The sequence below is a fragment of the Astyanax mexicanus genome, chromosome 19 (assembly GCF_023375975.1).
Source record: "Astyanax mexicanus isolate ESR-SI-001 chromosome 19, AstMex3_surface, whole genome shotgun sequence".
NCBI classification, from domain to species: Eukaryota; Metazoa; Chordata; class Actinopteri; order Characiformes; family Acestrorhamphidae; genus Astyanax; species Astyanax mexicanus.
The window spans coordinates 21208888-21229112 of NC_064426.1; the positions used below are offsets into that span (position 1 = coordinate 21208888).

The 20225-nt window shown below is 39.4% G+C and overlaps 1 protein-coding gene across 1 annotated transcript in view; it reads left to right on the forward strand.

Annotated features, from left to right (window-relative positions):
• The window catches only part of kcnh6a (potassium voltage-gated channel, subfamily H (eag-related), member 6a), an 85884-nt gene that overhangs the window by 59540 nt on the left and 6119 nt on the right, over positions 1–20225 (forward strand). Inside the window, exons 7-15 of the mRNA XM_007251112.4 lie at positions 7291–7716; positions 9509–9926; positions 11572–11771; positions 12640–12892; positions 16050–16243; positions 16405–16501; positions 17638–17919; positions 18020–18191; positions 19601–19814. Coding sequence (XP_007251174.3) covers positions 7291–7716; positions 9509–9926; positions 11572–11771; positions 12640–12892; positions 16050–16243; positions 16405–16501; positions 17638–17919; positions 18020–18191; positions 19601–19814 — 2256 coding nt within the window. The remainder of the gene's footprint in view (positions 1–7290; positions 7717–9508; positions 9927–11571; positions 11772–12639; positions 12893–16049; positions 16244–16404; positions 16502–17637; positions 17920–18019; positions 18192–19600; positions 19815–20225) is intronic.

The window sequence follows — 20225 nt, forward strand, 5'->3', positions numbered from 1 at the left end:
GGTTTTTCAGTTGACTAGGATGCTGTGAGTTTGCAGGCTGTTTCTATACCAGTGGGTCTTTAGTGCTGACTGAAGAGGGCGATTTTTTCATTGATATTAGCAAATCTGGAGTGTTTTAACTGGAGTGTAGTTTGTCTTTAGTGTGATTGTATCATGTATTAGTGTGACTGTAGGGTGTCTTTAGTGCGGTAATCATAAGTCTTCACTATGACAAATGCACAACTGTAGTGTGATTGTAGTGTGACTGTAGTGAGTCTTTGGTGTGACTAGTGAGTCTTTAGCGTCATTGTAACGAGGGATTAGTGTGACAGTTTTAGTCAAACGTGTGGTGTTTGTGTCTACAGCGTGTAGTGGGTCTTTACTGTGACTGTGTTAGATCTTTAGTGTGACTGTATTGGGCCTTTAGTGTGACTGCTGCAGGTCATTTATTGCGACTTTAGTGGATCGTTAGTGTGACTGTTGCAGGTCTTTATTGCGACTTTAGTGTGTCCTGTGACTGTAGCAATTTTTGCTGCAGGCGATTTTTAATGTGCCGGCAACGGTGACCATAGCAAGTGTGACTGAAGCAGGTTTTAGTTGTGATGTAACTAGTCTTTAATGTGACTGTCAGAAGTCCTTAGTGTGACTGTAGTCACCTCTTTGTACTTATCCCGTCTCTGTCTGGATGTCTGATTTCTGTCTGCCTCTTTTAGCTGCTCTTCATCCTCGCGTTCTTCTTGTGTCCTATGAGGAGAGTTTGACGGAGCTGAGGTTGCAGGGTTGCTGTGTGTAGGGCTGGTTGTGTGGTTGTTTTGGGATGATGGATGGGGAGAGAAGGTGTCTGTTTCGGAGTAGAGAGGGTGGCCTGTTGGGCTTTCTAAAGGCTCGACTGTCCTGCGGCTGTTGTGGCAGAGAGCACACCACCCTGGAGAACTTGGATATGGAGGCACTCATCGTTGTACCGGTCAGTAATGTCAACATGTGAACACAAACTCTTTACAAACTAGTTTATAGTTTACCATTTAGAGATAATGCACAGTGAAGTATAACTGATGTATGATGTATTGCAAGTGGTATGCCTTATTAAGATGGCCTTAATAAGATGTATATTGTTAAATATAGTACGTGTTGCTGTATAGTGATAGCTTATATGTTGTGTTGTATATCTTATTTAAGATAACTGCACTGTAATTTGGCCAGGGTTAATTCGGCTCTTTCGATGTTGCCTTAGTGTAAATTTACACACCAACACTGGCAATTGTACTGTGTGTTAAAGGATCGCATATATTGGAGAATAGGTATGCATTACTGGCTACAGATTGTAGATAAGGGAGTTTAGGGATATATAACTAAGTTAATTGTAAATATTTGTATATACAGATGTATAATTGGTTAGGATTGTATAAAACGGTGTATATGGTCATGTCACTGGTTAAGGATTGAACATAATAAAGTAGAGGGAGGGTTTATAATAGTGTGTATGGATATATCACTGGCTAAGGACTGTATATAATGAAATGTAGGGATGTATAACTAGTGAAGGGTTGTATTGTAATGATGTATAGAAATGCATTACTAGTTACAGATTGTATATAATGGTGTGTAGATATGTTTAACTGTTTAAGAATTAAATATTGTAAAGTAGAGGGAAGTATAACATGTGTATAGATATGTATTACTGACTGTAGATTGTAGATAATGGAGTATAGGGATTTATAACTGGTTAGGAGTTGTATACAATTGTGTATATGAATGTAAACTGGTTTATTGGCTGTATACAAAAGTGTATGTGGATGTATAACTGGTTATAGATTGTATATAATGTTGTATATGTGGATGTATACTTTGTTAAGGATTGTATAAATTGATGTATATGGGGACGTCAACCATATTAAGGATTGTTTATAGTGGTGTATATTAGTACTGGGCGGAATACCAGTTCATATGGTATACCTGAGGGGAATTTAAAACCGGTATACATTTCTTTCATACCGCCATACCGCTAGAGGTGCTGCAGAGCCTTGTGTAGAACAACACTGCCAAAAAAGCACAGTAGCAGAGCTCGCTAGCTTATGCTAGCCAGTTACCATAACAAGCTAACGCACTGTAGTAACAGGAACTCAACTCAACATGTTTGGCTCTGAGATGAATTCAGATGCCATGGTGACCAAGGATTCAAGGAGATTTTATTGTCATTCGCATCACATGTGGTACATGAGGTGGAACGAAATTGTGATCTCACAATCCAGTTTTACACCCAAAGAGCTGTTATTAATAGATATATAGATAAAAAAAGAATACAATAAAAGAAATAGAATATACAAAATAGATAGATAAATATCCCAAAGAATAAAAAAAAAATAAATAGAGAGTAGAAAGGTTCAGCAACATGAAGTCCAGAGTGCAAGTGTGCTATAGCAGCATGATAATGTGAATTAGAGCAGTGGAGATAAAGTGTCTCAGTGCAAGTAAAGTGACCATGTTGGTAAACAGTAAACAGTAATTTGTCCTTGGTGTCAGTGCAGTGTGTTTGTTAAGTGGAGTTTAAGAGTCTTACAGCTTCCGGAATGAAGCTGTTTCTGAGTCTTGTTGTTTTGCACTTAATGCTCCGCAGCCTCCGGCCTGAGGGGAGTGGGACAAAAAGTGCGTGTGCTGGGTGGGTGGAATCCTTCCTGATGCAGGTGGCCCTTTTCCTGCACCTGGAGGTGTAAATGTCTGTGGTGCTGGGGAAGCTAACTCCAACAATCCTCTGTGCAGCCTTCACCACCCTCTGCAGTGGGCCACTGATGGCCATTGACAGGAAAGGGATGCCCCTTTGTCCCAGTCCACCAAGTTTTCCACATTAGTGATGTGCCCTGATCAATCAGTGGTTTCCACGGTAACCAGCAGTTGCCATGGTCACCTGAGCAGGCCGTAATCAGCGTTTGCTAATGGAACATTAGAGCTATTTGCTCACAGTATAATCACTTAAAGATACACCAACACTGTTCTCATAGAGTGGGAGATGAGAGGTGTTGTTTCAGTATCAGTGGAACAGGTACCGTATTTCTTGCACTATAAGGCGCACTATCAATGAGCGTCTATTTTCAGATCTGTTTTCCTACATAAAGCATAAGGTGCATTATGCGACACTAGTAAGGAACATGGATGTCAGAGGTAACTAATTTAAGTGTAACTGTATTTCTTAAAAAAAAAACATTTTCTATTAAAGTCAAACAAGCACTGGATGTTAATCTACACACATTTCTCTCTTGAAAACCGTTTATTTGGATGAGTAAAGGCTGTGAGATTCTAGAAACACTCAAAGCTAATTTTCTGACACTAACAATCATGCCACACTTAACCTATAAAAACCCAGATTCATTTCTGAGTATTGAGGCCAAATTCAAAATTAAATCTGATAAATTCAGTGAGCAGCTCATGTGTTGAATGTGTTGAATTCTGACCAAAATTATTCATTATAGGGCAGAAAGCACATTTAAAGCCCAGTATTCTATAAATGTAATAAATCAGCATTTATAGAGAAGGAACCCTGACTTTTTATTTTACAAGAAGTTTAGCATTGCAAAAATAAGCTCTTGTCACTCTTAAAGGAAACTGGAGGACACACCCTGTATGCAAAAAGATTGTGCCAGAAACCATTGGAAATTAAGCTGCAAATTGTAACAGAATAATCTCTGTTTGAAAGTATATGTGCTCACAAATGTTCAACTAATTTAAAATAGTTCAATAATGTTTGGAAACAGGATTAATTTGTTTTGAGTTTGAACTCATTGTGGCTTTACAATGTAGGTGGCATACAGGACTAATAGCTTGAAAGTGGTAATAAAGGCTATGATTTATATCATTTTTGACCTAACTTAGCGCAAATTCTGTTTCTGTGAGTTCAGGAAATGTAAATACGCATCACGCAACGCAGACAGCCGCAGCTGTGATTGGTCCTCCAGGCCTTGCGTCCCCTCCCACACATTCCCGCTTTCGCTGTTTAAACTGCAGAGCGACGCAGAGCCGCTGATACGTGCATGCAGAAGTATAAATGCGCTCCGCTGCGTAGCGCACTCTGCGTAGGCTACGGCGTAGGTTCGATGCAGAAGTATAAATTGGGCTTTAGAAACCACTTTTGCTTACATTCTATCCAGGTTTGAAGAAGTAGATGTAAAGTTTCTTCTGTTGAATAAACTTCACTGCAAAAATAAACACTTCTCCGACAAGACTGGTAGCTTAAAGTTAAGGGTATTGGTGTCTCGGGAGGTTTGCAGAACCAGTGTTCCAAACATATGGTTTAAAATGCTAAAACTTTGGTAATGGTTATGATTGACACCAGGTGACGTTACGGAAATAGCTAAGACATTAGGATTGCCTTTATTTACATTTTTACCAGATCTTAAAAAGATTTATCTGCTCATCTCTTCATACTTCACACTGTATAATTTATTTCCTGTCGTATCCTCCAGCAGAAGTAGTTTTAGTAATGATTCATGCTCTGTTTATAGTCAGTTGGTTTAAAGTGAACATCTCTTTAGACTCCTTCCTCTTTATCGTTTTATCTCATCTGTTGCTCTTTTCTGGGTGGAAGGTTTTTTTTAGTTCAAATGAATAGTTGCTGTGTGATTGATTCAGATCTGAAGGAAGAGTCAGATCCATGCAGATATACTAAAAAGGATGTTTGAGGGCCGGGACACTGTCCAAAATTGAAATTTAGGTCAGGTCAGTTCAGGTCGTAGGTTTTTGAGGTAACTGAACTTAAGTCAAAAGTTCTAAGTCCCAGTTTATCCAACTGTACAGTTTAATTTAAGCTTAGTCCTAGTTTAAAGTCCTAGTTTGTTCACAGAGTGAACTGTAAAGTGGTTCTACAAAGTGATACTATAGAATAGCAACCTTTGATCCTTAAAAAGTACCATACCAGCTTAAACGTTTAAAGACATTTATGTAGATGTTCTGTTTTGGTTGCATTTAACATCTACCTTGTTCAGTGTAGACTTTTTAGTTTTTAGTTTTTCGGACCAATTCCAGACCAATTAGAGAAAGTTGATTCAGGCTATTCAGGCTCACATTAAACATTTGAAGAAAAAAGAAGAACTGGTACTGTTCTGAAATCTAATTGCACTTTGCATGCACAGTCATCACGCAGCACTAAAGTGACTGGATGTAGCAGGAAGTTCTTTACAATACTCACTAAACTGTAGTGTGAAACCAAAACTTTTATTAGCTTTCAATGCAGTGTAAAAACCAAAACATGAACCTTGGTTCAGCTCTAAAAAAGCAGCGGCGGTTAGGAGCGCAGCACACAGATCACCATACAGATACAAAACAACTAACTTAACTTAAGTTTAAACACTGTTTTATATACATTAACTAACGTACTCACCCAAGAAGAAGAAAAACTGTTTTTTTTTTTTATTGGAGTATTTAGATCCTGAACTGCCCCATTGAAATGTAATCTATCAAGGTTATGAAATAAAAAAAAAAATATATACCGTTTTCAGAGTATATTTAATTAGCATGCTTTGTTTTTTTAGGAATTAGGCACAGAGTGTGATGATTTTTACTTTGTAAACTGCTCAGAAAATTATCCAATGTCATTAAACTGTTCGTGAATTCTAAACGGTCCATCCATTGATTGACATCCATATCGTTCAATTGTAGACATTTTAGCTTTCATATGAGCCACTGTGAGCCAAAACAGACAAAAGAGTAACGATAAAGGTTCAGCATGGAATCATTTAAAAAAAAAACATAAAGAACCATGTGAATGTTTAAAGGGTTACTTTTCTGGTAAGGTGTTTTAATTTATTTAAATCACCAAGGATAGATCCAATATTGTTATAAATCATAAATCTATTTTAGTGCTTTTATCAAAGCTAATGTTTTACCCATGAAGAATAAAGAAGGCCTTTGCAGCAGTTTAGCAGTGCCAAGACTAACTATTGCAGACCCCCTGCACTGCACAGTTTCCAGCACTGATGAGTTGATTCAAATGTATTGAGGCAGAGAATAGTGGAAACTGCACGTGGCAGGGGGTCCCCAGGGCTGGAGTAAAGAGCCTGCTTTACTCTGTTGGAAAAGGCATTGTGCTCTATGTTGATAAGTCTCTTACACAGACCTGTTTGTTAACCTCTGAGGTCAAGCAGTGTTTTAAAATGTAAAGAATCAAAGCTGAAAATTCTTCAGTCAAAAATGTTCTTTTTATTTAGGCACATATAGGAATAGGACGATACTTTACAATCAGTGACCTTTTATTATTTAAACAAATATAAACACTTGTTAATGATAGATTTTTTAAGAAAAGCAAAAAAATTGGAAAATAAATTGTAAGAAAGTGGCAAAACAGTGTATCAGTATATAACAGTGTGACTCTGTGATGCAGAGCCGGTTATGTTAAAATCATTTAGTGCGGTTGGGGTCATATTCTCCCTTGCGTATAGATAATTTGTCCTACTTAAAGATCAATAACTCTGTTTCCATAGTATGTATGGTTAAATACAGTTTTAAAGGCAGTCTACAGTTCTGTTTGGCCAAGATTAAAAGTACTTGTGATATTGCCCTTTTTCACATGAGCTCTTTTTGATTTTTGTAATCCTACTCTGAAAAAATTACAATTTTTTTATATTTACCTCAGCTGTTTAATTTTATTCATACATTTACTTCATTCACATGGAGCTAGATACCTAGCTTGGAAATGACACTAGAAAATAGGCGGTCAGCCTTTTGGTAAACAAAAACAAATTCTAAAACTAATTCTAAAGCTAGCTCAGCTAACATTACTATCCTAAATCCCCTGTAGCTACAGCATGTCTCTTTCAGCTAAAAACAACCAGTTGAAGAGGGAGGTTGCTGAAATTTGTGAAGTTCCTAATATAAAAATAAATGCTTCAATAAGACTTAAATTAATCATTTATTCACCTGAAAATCTGAAATATTTTTTTGCAGCCCTAGTAATACTAAAAATTATTTTTAGAAACACATGTGCCTTTATTGTTAATTTACTTATATAATTGTACAGCAAATTTTTACTTTAACTTATTTTCATACGGTAAATCACAGTTCATGAAGCCATTGTCAGAACGCAGGGTCAACCATGCTACAGCTCTCACTGGAGCAGAGAGGGTTAAGGGCCTTGCTTGCTCAAGGGCCCAACAGTGGCAGCTTAGTGGACCCGAGTATCGAACCCACATCCCAGAGATCAATAACCCTGCTCTCTGACCACTGAGCCACCACTGCTCACTCTGCAGATTATTGCTTCCACTCTTTTTGTCTGTTATGTATTTGTATTTGTAAGTTAATGTTGTATTTTCTGTTCCCCGTGTGCAGGTGCTGTCTCTGGGAGCCGACGTGCTTCCCGAGTACAAGCTCCAGGCCCCGCGCATTCACAAGTGGACCATCCTGCACTACAGCCCGTTTAAGGCGGTGTGGGACTGGGTGATCCTGCTGCTGGTGCTCTACACAGCCGTCTTCACGCCCTACAGCGCCGCCTTCCTGCTCAACGAGCAAGAGGAGGAGAGCCGGCGCACCTGCGGCTACACCTGCAACCCGCTCAACGTGGTGGACCTGGTGGTGGACGTCATGTTCATCATCGACATCATCATCAACTTCCGCACCACCTACGTCAACCACAACGACGAGGTGGTGAGCCACCCTGGCCGGATAGCACAGCACTACTTCAAGGGCTGGTTCCTCATCGACATTGTGGCGGCCATTCCCTTCGACCTGCTCATCTTCAGATCAGGATCGGACGAGGTGAGAGGGGGGAGCGCGGGGAAAGGCGTCGGACAGTGCAATTATCTGAGAGTGTTGGAAGAAGAAGAGAAAGACATCATGTCTGGCCAGGGTACCAATATACAATAACTCCAGTAAATTATCGGATGTTTATTACCGTATTTTTCAAACTATAAGGAGTAGTGGACGATAAGGACCACTATCAATGAACGTGTCGTGGGGGTCTAAGTTAAGTAAAGCTAAGCCAAGTAAACAAAACTGTTATTAAAAAAGTTTCAAAGTCAAACAAGCACTGAATGTTAATCTACACAGGTTTATCTCCTAAAAACTATTTATTTGGGTGAGTAAAGCACTTCTGTTTATTTACAGTAAGCTTAAATTTCCAGATTTCCACTAAGGCTGGGTGCAAAGGCATTAGCACTAGTGACCAACTGCTAGCGATAACCGCTGATAGCGTTAGTAAATGCCACTCGAAAGCTCTACACTGAGGATATTAGCTAGCGGTTTGTCCCACATAGCTTCTTTTAACATGGTAAACGCGCAGGCTACAGTCCAATATACTCACCTCTGAATGGCGAAAGAGCTAGCGCGTATCACTAATGCTGCTCCTGAAACTCCTGTATAACGCTGTACTTCAGCGGAGTGGCCTGACTGCTCCTTACAACCTGACTGGAAAAAATCATACATAAGGTGCGCGTTGAATTAGGATTATAAGGCGCACTGAGGATTTAAAGGATTTCAATTGCGCCTTATAGTGTAAAAAATATATGGTTAATTGAACACAGAAAAATCTGGAAAAATATAACTAAATAATGTAAACTTACACTTTGCAATGACCAATCTTTAAATATTTTTGTGAAATAAAAGCAACACAGTAACATTCTGAATGGGCAAATAGAGAAATAATAGTATTCCTGTTCCATCTTATCTGTAACTGTTTAATATTTACATTACATTACATTTGGCAGACGCTTTGTCCAAAGCGACTTACAATAGTGAAGTACAAAAGTAATAGAAGTTAAAGGTAAAAACATCTTTAGATAGGGCCTAAAGGAGGCCAAAGGGAAATAATGGGATAGAGGAGTGAAGGAGGGGATGAAGGAAACCTCTTAATTGCCATTTATTAGAAGCAATTAGTTAATGAAAAGTTTTTTTCCACAGCTTAAGCTTACATTTGAATAGCTCTGAAAGACACCAATTTTAGGGTTTGAGTACTTGAGGAAGTTAATTCATGTAGAACTGGATTGTTTGGGTATGATTTATTGTTGTATAAAGTCTGATATTTGACTAGTTAGCTTAGATAGTACACAAACTGATATTTTTTAACATGCTACTGCCCTGTAAATGTGTCCTGTGGTGTGACATAAAAGAAATCTGAAAAACATCTTCAACAACAAAGAAATAATAGATAACAGATCTATAGTTTTTAATTTGTCTTTACCTTCTTTTAATATCTTCCCTATGAATTTTGATAAATGTGTTGGATTCTAAAAATATGTATATATTTTAACTATTATCAATTTTATGTGTCTCACCATAGGACATTATGTCATACTTTAGTTATGGAAATGATTCTGTATAGTCCAGTTACATCTTTAAATGCCTAAATGGTTCTTTGCCTGGTTAAAGTGTTGTTTACATTGGTGGACACGTAGCTTGTTTTTTTGCAGATGGTTCTTCACAGAATCATTCCACTATTATTACTACGAGTCAAAGAACCCTTTTTCAGGACTATATAGGACCATTTTTGCTTCTTAGGGTTAAGGAAGCCTCTCACAATTGGCTAATCCCTCTCGCACCCTTTCTCCCGCAGCCTCAGACCACCACTCTGATTGGCCTGCTGAAGACTGCCCGGCTGTTGAGGTTGGTGCGTGTGGCGCGGAAGCTGGACCGTTACTCTGAGTACGGAGCAGCCGTCCTCTTCCTCCTCATGTGCACCTTCGCCCTCATCGCCCACTGGTTGGCCTGCATCTGGTACGCCATCGGCAACGTGGAGCGCACCGGCTCGGCCCGCATCGGCGGCATGAAGATCGGCTGGCTGGACAACCTGGCTGACCAGATCGGCAAGCAGTACAACGACAGTGACATCAGCTCAGGACCCTCCATCAAGGACAAATACGTCACTGCTCTGTACTTCACCTTCAGCAGCCTGACGAGCGTCGGCTTTGGCAACGTCTCCCCTAACACCAACCCTGAGAAGATCTTCTCTATCTGCGTCATGCTCATCGGCTGTGAGTATCATTCTCGATGTCTTCTAATAATATCAGCATTATTGAATGACTTTACATGCACTCAAAAATCTGTTCTTAATCTGATTAATGCTATTAATCTTGATCATATGATACATATCACACACAGGGGTTACCATTCGAGTTTTTACATCTAAACTAATTATTACAAATCAAGACCACTGATTCTCTGATTTTGCTTTTTATAGGTATATGTTTAAGTAAAATAAACATTGTTTTTTTATTCTATAAACTACAGACAAAATTTCTTCCAAATTCCAAAAAAAAATATTGTCATTTAGAGAATTTATTTGCAGAAAATGAGACATGGCTGAAAAAACAAAAAGGTGCAGATTTTATAGACCTCAAATAATGCAAAGAAAACAAGTTTATATTCATAAATATTAAGAGTTCAGAAATCAATATTTGGTGGAATAACCCTGTTTTTTTAATGGCAGTTTTCATGTATCTTGGCATGTGCTCCTCCACCAGTCTTACACACTGCTTTATGGTACCTTTATGCCACTTCTGGTGCAAAAATTCAAGCAGTTCAGTTTGGTTTGATGGCCTGTGATCATCCATTTTCCTCTTGATTATGTTCCACAGGTTTTCAATTTGGTAAAATCAAAGAAACTCATCATTTTTAAGTGATCTCTTATTTTTTCAGAGCTGTACATATTTTTTTCTTACACCCCTATTAAGCAGCATAACCCGATTTTTTAGATCAGAGTAAGGTCTAATTAGATTAATTAATCTGATAAAGAAAGTTATATTTTAGCTGATAGATACTATTACACACTATATGGGCAAAGAATACAATATAGCAACCAGGCCCATTGCAACAAGGCAAGCAAACTAAACAATTTCCTAGAAGGACTGATTATGAATTTAATACAATGACAAACTGTGTGACTGCCGAGATTTATCTGTTATCAGAATCCCTGGCAGCCAGGTTCGTGACTCCTGCAACTGGCAAAATATAAACCTTAAGCACTCGTGAAGCCAGAAAAGAAAGAAGTGAGAGGAAGTGGAAGAAAATAAAAAACAAGAGAGTGGTGGGGTGTAGGAATAACCTGTGATAAGTCTGGAACAAGTTTAGTAGTATTAATGAATGCTGGTCTTAAAAGCATAATTTGTGAATGTATAATTCTCAAACAGTTAAGCTATTTTAAGAAGAAAAGGGTCCCTAATAGGAACCCACACCTTCATTGTAAAAAGAGTTTATCATTCTATAATTTGAGTAACTCTCTTTAATAGTTAGGGAAGACCTTCTACTTAAATTTGGATCGTTGCGTTGAGGATTTTATTGCATTCAAGGAAAAGAGCCTTAGTGAGGTAAGGACAATGACTTTTCCCCACCTCATCATACCCAACTCATACCCTAAAGTATTAGATGGAGCACCATCATTCTAGAGAACACAGTTCTAATGCTCTACAGTTTAATGCCTAATACCCCCCTATCCCAAGGTGGTGCCAATAGGGTCATGTTTATCTGGCCCAGAGAGTTCTATTCTATTGGGAATATCTCTTATACTAGACAGGCTGTGTCTGGCCATTTGGACATCTGTGTCAGTGAGTGCAACTGTAAGTAATCTGAAAGTAGCTGAATGTGTCTATATTAATTATCTGATATTCTTTCTTTCCTCAGCCTTAATGTATGCCAGTATCTTCGGGAATGTGTCAGCTATAATCCAGCGCTTGTACTCCGGCACGGCTCGCTATCACACGCAGATGCTGAGGGTAAAGGAGTTCATCCGATTCCACCAGATCCCTGGAGGCCTGCGGCAGAGACTGGAGGAGTATTTCCAGCACGCCTGGTCTTACACCAATGGTATCGACATGAACGCAGTGAGTTCCTCTGTTTTTATTTATTTTTATATTTTTTTTATTCTAGAATTAATCAATATTGTTAAAAAAAAGCTTGATATTTTATGAGTTGAATTAACATTTTTGTTTTATTCTATAAACTACAGACATCATTTCTCCCAAATTCCATGTTCTCCTCCACCAGTCTTACACACTGCTTTTGAAAAACTTTATGCCACTCCTGGTACAAAAATTCAAGCAGTTCAGCTTGGTTTGATGGTTTGTAATCATCCATCTTCCTCTTGATTAAATTACAGAGGTTTTCAATTTGTACATATATATATATATATATATATATATATATATATATATATATATATATATATATATATATATATATATATAAACTTGCCAATCTTATACATATTATGATCGTGCGGTTATCATTCAAATCTCTACACCTGAACTAATCACTTCTATTACATAGATTCTGAGTTTCAAGATACTGCAATACTTCAATATATCTATATTCTGTTAAGCCTAGTCACGCCCAGTTAACAGCATACTCACATTTCTTATATCAGAGTATGGTCTAAAAATCAGATTCAAATTTGATAATGTACTGTAATAATCCATTTATACTGTTGTCAAGTTAAATGGCAATTTATTCAGCAAATATGAGGCTTTCTGGTCATTAATATGGTTTTATGTTTTTGACAGTTTGTTGTTGTCAGTTTTATAATAGGAGGTGTAGATTTAGGGTAAGAAGACAAATGTTTTTTTTGTTTGTTTGTTTATCTGTTTGTATGACTCTTTATTCAGCCTATATTCAATGTTAAAAATAGATTCCTCTTTTTATATGTCTATTCATGTCTGTATCACATCCCACTATCTCTGTCTCTTTGTGCAGGTACTGAAGGGTTTTCCCGAGTGTCTGCAGGCTGATATCTGTCTGCATTTGAACCGCAGTCTGTTGCAGAACTGCAAAGCATTCCGAGGGGCCAGTAAAGGATGTTTACGGGCTCTGGCCATGCGCTTTAAAACCACCCATGCCCCACCTGGAGACACCCTAGTGCACAACGGAGACGTACTGACTGCCCTCTACTTCATCTCCCGCGGCTCCATCGAGATCCTCCGAGACGATGTTGTGGTGGCCATTTTGGGTGAATATGACCTTTGAAATCAGCTTTAGTTACTGAGTGACCACTTATTAATGCCTTGATCCTGTTGCCTTATCGCTTAAGACCTGTTATACTGTGTCTACTATAAATTACTTAAGTCACTGATATGAATGATTCAGTGTCTACTGTAAAAAATTCATTGATTCATTATCTACCATAAATGCTTCAGTCACTCATATAAATAAATCACTGTCTACTATAAATGATTAAGTCACTGATATGAATGATTCAGTATCTACTGCAAATGATTAATTGATTTAGTATCTACTGTAAATGATTAATTGATTTAGTATCTACTGTAAACGATTCATTGATTCAGTATCTACCATAAATGGTTCAGTCACTCATATAAATAATTCACTGTCTACTATAAATGATTAAGTCACTGATATGAATGATTCAGTATCTACTGCAAATGATTAATTGATTTAGTATCTACTGTAAATGATTAATTGATTTAGTATCTACTGCAAATGATTCATTGATTCAGTATCTACCATAAATGGTTCAGTCACAAATATAAATGACTTAGTGTCTACTATACATGATTAATTCACTGATATGAATGATTCAGTATCTCCCGCAAATGATTAATTGATTCAGTATCTATCATAAATTGTTTAGATACTAATGTAAAAAACACAGTTTCTACTATATATATATTATTAAGTCACTTATATAAATGATTTAGTTTCTACTGCAAAATATTAATTGGTTTAGTATCTAGCATAAATGGTTCAGTCAATAATATAAATGACTCAGTGTCTACTATATATGATTAAGTCACTGATATGAATAATTCATGACCTAATGTAAATGATTCAGTGATTCAGTATCTAGCATAAATGGTTAAGTCACTGATATAAATGATTTTGTCTGCTATAAATTATTCAGTAACTACTATAAATGATTCAGCATCCACTTTACATGTTTAAGCAGCAAAATGTTATTTAAATTATTGAGGAACTAACAAAAAAAATCAGTGCTTGGCATAAATGATTTTGTCATTAGTATAAACTATTCAATGAGCGCAATAAATGATTCAGTAAATGATGTGATTTGCAGTGAGTGTGATTTAAAATGTCAAATTTACACAGGTATTTACTTTACTCAGTGTGATTTAAAGCGTCCAGGAATAATACTTTAGAAATGGATGGTTAGTATGGGTTTCCAGAACTAGTTAGCTACATTAACCTTTTAATTTCAGTAAAAACTAAAGAATAAGCTACAGAGGCCAGTAGTTGATCAGATACTTTTAATCCTCACATTTGTTTACTAGTTACATTCTCTGTGTCTGTTTTGTCCTCTCTTTGATTGCCTGTTTTTTTCTTATTTGTCCTACCAATTGTTTTCATCTGATTCTTTCTTCTCCCTGTTCCTGATCTGCTCTGATAATCCAGAGTGACACCATGTACTTATTGATCATGCCACATTGATTATCTTTAGACCACACAAACAGATTGCCCCAGAGCTCAGCAACATCTCTACATCTAAACCCATTTAGTGCCATCTAGTGTTTAGACAGAGTATCTAGAGACCCCTTCTCAAACCCTATCTTATACGGGATAAAGAATCCCTGTGAATGTAGAGAGTATGTCCATGCAGGCAGTCTGTGCACAGTGTGTTCAGTTTTTCAGCAGTGTGAACAGTCTGTCAGCAGTGTAGAAATATGTCAGTGTAGAGAGTATGTCCAAGAGGGCAGTCTGTCCCCAAGGTAGTTTGTCTGTGATAGTGTGTTCAGTCTGTCAGCAGTGTAAGCAGTCTGTCAGTTGTGTAGAATCCCTGTCAGTGTAGACATCATGTCTGTGTAGGCAGTCTGTTAACAATAAAGGCAATTAGTACTGACAGTGACTGACATTAGTACTGACAGTCAGTGTAGGCAGTCTGTCAGTGTAGGCAGTCTGTTTGCAGTATAGGCAGTTTGTCAGTAGTGCAGGCAGTCTGTCAGTATTGTATGCAGTCTGTCACTTTAGGCAGTCTGTTAGTGTAGACAGTTTATTATTGTTGGCAGTCTATCAGGAGTATGTTCAGTTGGTCAGCAGTGAAGACATTCTGTCAGCAGTGTAGGTAGTCTGTCAGCAGTATAGACATTGTCAGCAGTCTAGTCAGAATGACAGTAGTGTTAGCAGTGCGTCATGCATGTAGTCAGTCTGTCAGTGTTTGTTGTTTTTCAGTGTAGGCAGTCTTTCAGCAGTGTAGTCAGAATGTCAGTAGTGTAGGCAGTTCGTCATGCATGTAGTCAGTCTGGGAGTGTTTGTCTTTCTTTAGTGTTGGCAGTCTGTCAGCAGTCTAGGTAGTCTTTCAGCAGTGTTGTCAGAATGACAGTAGTGCAGGCAGTGCGTCATGCATGTAGTCAGTCTGTCAATGTTCGTCTTTCTTTAGTGTTGGCAGTCTGTCAGCAGTCTAGGCAGTCTTTCAGCAGTGTAGTCAGAATGACAGTAGTGTTAGCAGTGCGTCATGCATGTAGTCAGTCTGTCAGTGTTTGTTGTTTTTCAGTGTAGGCAGTCTTTCAGCAGTGTAGTCAGAATGTCAGTAGTGTAGGCAGTTCGTCATGCATGTAGTCAGTCTGGGAGTGTTTGTCTTTCTTTAGTGTTGGCAGTCTGTCAGCAGTCTAGGTAGTCTTTCAGCAGTGTTGTCAGAATGACAGTAGTGCAGGCAGTGCGTCATGCATGTAGTCAGTCTGTCAATGTTCGTCTTTCTTTAGTGTTGGCAGTCTGTCAGCAGTCTAGGCAGTCTTTCAGCAGTGTAGTCAGAATGACAGTAGTGTAGGCAGTGCGTCATGCATGTAGTCAGTCTGTCAGTGTTTGTTGTTTTTCAGTGTAGGCAGTCTGTCAGCAGTCTAGGTAGTCTTTCAACAGTGTAGTCAGAATGTCAGTAGTGTAAGCAGTGTGTCATGCATGTAGTCAGTCTGTCAGTGTTTTTTTTTTTTCAGTGTTGGCAGTCTGTCAGCAGTCTAGGTAGTCCTTCAGCAGTGTAGATAGTCTTCCATTGTGTGCAGTTTGTTAGTAGTGTAGTAGTCTGTCAGTGTTAGTAGCCTATCAATAGCATAGACTGTTGTTTGTCCATGCTATCAGCAGTCTGTTAACAGTTTTTAAAGTCTATTTTTTTGTTCTGTCTCATTCTTCTTTTTTCTGGCCAGGTAAGAATGATATCTTCGGTGAACCCATCAGTCTGTACGGGAGGCCTGGGAAGTCGAGTGCAGATGTACGAGCCCTGACATACTGTGACCTGCACAAGATCCTGCGGGATGACCTACTGGAGGTGCTGGACATGTACCCGGACTTCTCTGACAGCTTTTGGACCAACCTGGAGATTACCTTCAACCTCCGAGATGTAAGTCAAACAGATGTTTACACAACATTAAGGGCTACCAGTGATTTAAAATGATGTAATTAGTATAGGCGTTGATGTGATGGTGACAGATATGTTAAATGTGTGTGTATCTGTGTGTGTAGTTAGTGGTTATGTGAGTTACTGAAGCTTATGTGTATCAGGCAGACAGAATTATGCAGCCAACCCCCAGTGAGGAGTCAGATTGCGGTTTCCGTCGGGCCAGACGCAGACGAAACTCTCTCCGGCGTAACCGACCAGGTAACTGACGGAGTCCCATACACATGGGACATTACATTATGTTACAGTACTTGCAAAAGTATTCATACCGCTTGAGCGCTTTCACATTTTGTCACCTTACAACCACAAAATGTATTAAATGTATTTTATTGAGATTTTAGGTGACAGACCAATACAAGCTAGTGAATAATCGTGAAGTAAAACAAAAATGGTGATCAAAATTTTATTCAAATAAAAATCTGAATAGTGTGACGTGCAGTGCAATCAGTGGCCCGTAGGAGTCACATAATTAGTTAATAGAGTCCAGATGTGTGTAATTTAGTCTCATCAGTGGTTTGTGAACAAACAGCATCATGAAGACCAAGGAACTCACCAGACAGGTCAGAGATAAAGTTGTGGAGAAGTTTAAAGCATGGTTAGGTTATAAAAACAAATCCTAAGCTTTTAGCATCCCAAGGAGCATTGTTTAAAACATCATCCAGAAATGGAAAAGGCCAGCCACCCAAACAGACAGACTGAGCAAGGAACCAAGAGGACAATGGTCGCTCTGGAGGAGCTGCAGAAATCCACAGCTCAGGTGGGAGATTCTGTCCACAGGACAACTATAAGTTGTGCACTCCACAAATCTGGCCTGGCAAAAAGAAAACCATTGTTGAAATGAAGACATAAAAAGTAGGGGATACAAAAAGCATGTAAAAGAAGGTGCTGTCGTCAGATGAGACCAAAGTTGAACTTTCTGGCCTGAATGCAAAGAGCTATGTGTGACGAAAATGTAACTCTGCTCAATCCCAATCACTGTGAAACATGGTGGTGGCAGCATCATGCTGTGGGGATGCTTTTCTTCAGGAGGGACTAGGAAGCTGGTAAGAATTGATGTGAAGATTAATGGGGCTAAATACAGGGAAAATGTGGAAGAAAACCTTTTGGAGGCTGCAACAAAATAAAGACTGGGAAGGAGATTCACCTTCCAGCAAGACAATGACAATAAACATACAGCCAGAGCTACAGTTTAGATAAAAAATATTCATGTGTTAGAATTTAATATTGTGGTTGTATTGTAACAAAGTTCAAGGGGTATGAATACTTTTGCAAGCTACTGTAGCTTCCAAGTCTTGTCTTTCTTCTGAATATTTGATTTGTAATTTTTCTCTGTTCAGATGGGATGGACAGGGAAGATGCCTATCCAGATCAATCTTGTGCTCCTATGGGGAATCACAGGGGGGCGCTGTCACGCTCTCAGTGGGATGAGCTGTGCAGCAGTCCCAGTGCCGGCTCCCTGTCCAGCGAAGACGAAGTGAAACCTCCAGGGCCTGGCCGGGGAGACCTCTACTCTACAGAAATGCGGGACTACCCACCAACCGTGGTTAGCCTCCTGCCCCCCAACAACTCCCCAGCAGGCATGGGGGGGCCCCTGGAGAGGGGGGCACATCCATACTCAGGTACAGAAAGAAAAACGTAATATATGATGATGACATGATACATTGCATAGATTACTTCCATTTTTAATATATGCCATTTCTTTATTCTTGTCTTCGCCAGGGTCTCTGAATGTGTACGGCTACTGGCCCGAGCGCAGGCCAAGTCAGTATTCCGAGAGTCCGAGGCGCTCGTCGTCTGCCCGCGTCTGCCACCATCACCGCAGTGTGTGTTTGGAGGAGAGGCCCAGCGAGCTGCAGGCGCGCCTCGAGCTGCTGCAGTCCCAGCTCAACAGGTCAGACCCACAAAATCTCGAAGGTCCTTCTTACACCTACAAACATTAGAATATTTGGCTTTGGCTATCCTTTGGCTATCACATTCACAAATGTAAGTGAGCTGTATCTGTGTGTAATGTAAGCAAGTCTGTCCCTGAAACTCCTCACATAAACGCCACCTTCTTCACCAACATCAAAAAAACTTCATTTTTGAGAGATGATTCGTAGCTTTATAAAGTTAAAATGGGTCCTTTAGCAGCTCATATCTTTTGCTGGAGTGGAGAAGCAGGAAACAGCTGTCTGAAGTACATGCTCAGGTCGAGGAGGTGAAAAAAGGCCAGGCGGTTTGCTTTTGCTGTTTTTTTTTTTTTTTTCAGCTAAAGCTGCACAGCTGCACCAAGAGATGTGTGAGTACTAGAGAGAAGCATGTAGCGCATGCGTAAAAGCAAATAGACGCATGACTTCCCCACAACTTGTGGCACAATTATGTGGTAACTGTATTCCCAGATCCCCAAAAGTTTTCATTGTTTGGGCGCCGAGTGGTCCAGCGGTCTAAAGCGCTGCCACTATGAGCAGGAGGTCGCCGGTTCAAACCCCAGCTCATGCAGCTTTGCCATCAAGCTGCCGGCGTCAGAGGGAGCAAAATTGGCCCTGCTCCCTCTGGGTGGGTAGATGGCGCTCTCTCCCCACATCACTCCTACGGGGATGTCTGCAGCACAGGGCGTCTGTGAGCTGATGTACCGGAGCCGAGCCGCTGCGCTTTCCTCCAAGCGCGCTGGCTGCTCGGTAATGCTGCATCAGCAGCAGCTCGAAAAGAAGCGGTGGCTGACTTCACATGTATCGGAGGAAGCATGTGCTAGTCTTCACCCTCCTGGTGTGTTGAGGTATCACTAGTGATAGGGGGAGTCCTAATGAATGGGTTGGGTAATTGGCCGTGTAAATTGGGGAGAAAATGGGAAAAAATTAGAAAAAAAAAAAAAAAAAAAAAAAAAAAAAGTCTTAACTGTCTTAACTGTCTTAAAAGTCTTGTCTTAACTGGCAGCTGCATCCGCAGCCTCGCACAGATACACCAATTCGGCATGGTGATTGACTGGCATTTCACACTGGTTTATTTATTTCCTCATTAAATAACATATAATAAGCAGATATAAAAAAATAATTCCAAGTCAGAATACTACTGGACCCCGCTTGACAATAATAGGGTTATATGGAGCCTCTTTTTATATCTGGGCCCAGGGGACAGCAAGTTATATGTTAAAAGTGTGTCGCATATATGGCAGCCCCACCCCCTATCCATCTCCCAGGCTTAGAAAAAAGTTCAGTATCAGGATTTTTTTAATGCTAAAAATGAACTATTTATGGTCTCCTATGACCAATTTCCATGAAAGCTAAAGAAGATAACACCGCAGAATTCTGCCTCTCTTTCTAGGCTGGAGACACGGATGACCGCTGACATTAACGTGATCCTGCAGTTGCTTCAGAGGCAGATGGCTCCAGTACCCCCAGCCTACAGCACCGTGTCTACACCTGCCCACCCACCTCCTCCCTCCACCCTGTATGGGACAGTGGGTCCGGTCCTGCACAGCCCGGTGCCCATCCCTCCTACTGTACAAATTAATGATGGCCTCCCCTCACCTACCAAAGTGAGTGTTCTTGTACGGTTATCTTACATTTTCGGTATCTGACCTCGCTAATGTTCTTGTGGTCAAATGCAAACAAATTCTCACATTAGTGTTCCAAAATTTAGTATTAGAGCTTTGTAGAAGAGTAGAGGACATTACAGCAGCAAAGGGCAAAACAAACTTCATGAGCCAGTGCATAAATATTTATATAATGTAGAACTAAATCAAGCTGGGTTTGCATAATTATCAAATGTAGCTGTTATTTGTATTATATTGTAGCAATAAAACCAAAAAAGGTATAGTAGTACATACACAGTCACATCCCCTTAGAAAAATATTTTCCCTCTTACAGATTTCTTTTGGTTTTGCTTTTTTGTCATACTTACATTGTTCAGATCATCAAACACATAATATCAGACCATGAGAACCTGA